General features: G+C 39.4%; 1 protein-coding gene across 3 annotated transcripts in view; it reads left to right on the forward strand.

Moving 5' to 3' along the window:
* The window catches only part of GRIA4 (glutamate ionotropic receptor AMPA type subunit 4), a 398,719-nt gene that overhangs the window by 286,667 nt on the left and 109,684 nt on the right, over positions 1-2,368 (forward strand). For all 3 annotated transcript variants that reach the window (XM_003801165.2, XM_003801164.2, XM_012812294.1), the window contains exon 4: positions 1,193-1,377. In XM_003801165.2, the coding sequence (XP_003801213.1) occupies positions 1,193-1,377 (185 nt within the window). The remainder of the gene's footprint in view (positions 1-1,192; positions 1,378-2,368) is intronic.

Consider the following 2,368-nt stretch of genomic DNA (forward strand, 5'->3'; position numbering starts at 1 on the left):
CGTGGCTGGCGCCTTAGCCGGTTGAGCTATAGGCGCCGAGCCAGTGTTAGACTTTCTTAAAGATGACTACAATATTTTGAGTATGCTAAACCGTAAATTAAAAACCAGCTGCCTAACAGGCTCTGACTCTAACAATCCTTGTGCAAGGGCTACTATAGATTCAAAGAATCTGTTTTTTTATTTTCTTCTCTCACATCATGATTCAAAACTCATAGGTGGATAAAGTGGGAGGATTTTGAGACAGCGTTAGCATGAAGACACAGGCAGGTGCTGGGACGCCAGTGCACAGCCCTGTCCTCAACCCAGATGCTGGGACCGGCTGACTTGCCTTCCACCTGCAGAGAGACTCGGATTAAGAACAGAGTGGGGCCCATCCCTCCATTCTCTCGTCCAATAAACACACTGTCTCCTAATAAACACTCGCCCCTCCGGCAGCCATCGCCTCAACCTGCCAGACCAAATTTAAGTTGTTTCTTTTCTGGGGTATTTTTCTTTATTCCATCCAGATAGGTTAACAAGCTTTCATTTAGGCCAACATCTTACCTTGGATACGGCCGTCATTACCCTTTTTAGAACTAAGTTGCATTGGCTATTTGAATGTCTTTCTTCACTACCAAATCTTGAGCATGTGTGCCCGTGGGTCACTTGATGATCGTTCCCCTCACCCACCCCCAGTCTGTACCATTCCGGTACCGATCCGTACTGCTGGGCTGTTTCCTTTACCTCTTCCCTTCAGTGGGAAGGGAACCAAAAATGTTGTCACCACCTTGCTGAAGGGGAGAGTCAGAACGGTTGTTGGAAATGAGTTCTGTCCAGTGAGTAAAATAACAAAAAGTGTTCACGAAATTGTTACTGACTGCAAGTGGCACTGGATTTGGTCTTTGCTTTATCTCACCAAAAACGTGTCTAGAAAGTGCACTCCAATATTCTTCAGTAAATAAAGGCGCTGTGGGAGCTTACACAGAGTCTACTGGTGCTGCTTCATTCAATCAGTATTTTAAGAGATTTTGTTGCCTTGAGTTTTCGAAAGTAAGAACAATGATTTGGAAACAGCCACTCAGAGTTTTAAGTTTCAAAGTATTCCGTGTATATTTTACATGGAGCATTAAAATGTTGCTGTCGGCTCACTGCCTGTGCAAATCACTAAAGAGGAGTAAAAACATATTTTTAGTAACTTTTCTTCCCCCAACAGGATACTCGATACTCCAAGCGATTATGGAAAAAGCAGGACAGAACGGCTGGCATGTCAGCGCTATATGTGTGGAAAACTTTAATGACGTCAGCTACAGGCAACTTCTAGAAGAACTTGATAGAAGACAAGAAAAGAAATTTGTAATAGACTGTGAAATAGAGAGACTTCAAAACATATTAGAACAGGTAAGTCCTAGATTTTATATTATACTAGTAAGCTATGCCTTCGACAGAAAAAGTGGCCCTTTGATGGACGCGTTCCTCTAAACAGCTTCTCCCAGCCTTTTGGTTTGTAGTTTGAGGTTTGGGAAATTTGATTCCATGATTTATCTTTAGGTTCAAATTACAATCTTCTATCATCAAAGGCCATTTTCATTCTTAGGTCTCAGTGTTTGGGAGACTATTTCTCACACATTTGTAAGACCACAGAACACTCCCCTACAGATCATCGAGAGCTCTTGGCCAACAGCTCAAAAAAAATTAATTTTGAAGATTAGTGTCATCTAAAATACTAGAAAAAATTTTGAGTGCGCCTTTTTGTAACTTTTCAAGAAGTAGCTACATGAGAAATAGCAACATAAATTCGTGAAGCAATGAAATAAAAGAAAACTAAATGGAATACTGTATATAGTATATATTTTCTGCTAAATATTATAAGTAAATATTTTACTACCATGGCGAAGATGGTTTTCAACTCTCCTCGAAAAGAAAGAATCCTTGAATAAACCTTTTTATACATATTGTTGATTTGCTTTGAAGCATACAAGAAAAGATAAAATTGAGCTTTTTTATTGTGCTAAATAATAGAAAAATATCATCAAATAGATGGATAATATTTGCCTTCCCCCAACCCTGCATATCATGATAAAGCTTTTTGAGTCTATTTGGCGAAAATTACAGCGAATGAGTGCCATCTAGTGGTGGTAGAAATGCTGGCTTATATCTATCTGCAATATTTCTGGATGGATAAACAGAGTAACATGATTTGTTTGTTGGTTAGTTGTTACATATAATTTAACTGCATAATTAAATGGTGTGATTTGTAGTAGTAAACTTTCTATTTAAAATTTTGGTTTACAAGAATAAATTTAGTACTCGTAAAAATTATAAAACCCGGCTCGGCGCCTATAGCTCAACCGGCTAGGGCGCCAGCCACGTACACCTAAGGTGGCGGGTT

The sequence above is a fragment of the Otolemur garnettii genome, unplaced genomic scaffold (genome assembly GCF_000181295.1).
Source record: "Otolemur garnettii isolate 467f Iridium unplaced genomic scaffold, OtoGar3 scaffold00200, whole genome shotgun sequence".
NCBI lineage: Eukaryota > Metazoa > Chordata > Mammalia > Primates > Galagidae > Otolemur > Otolemur garnettii.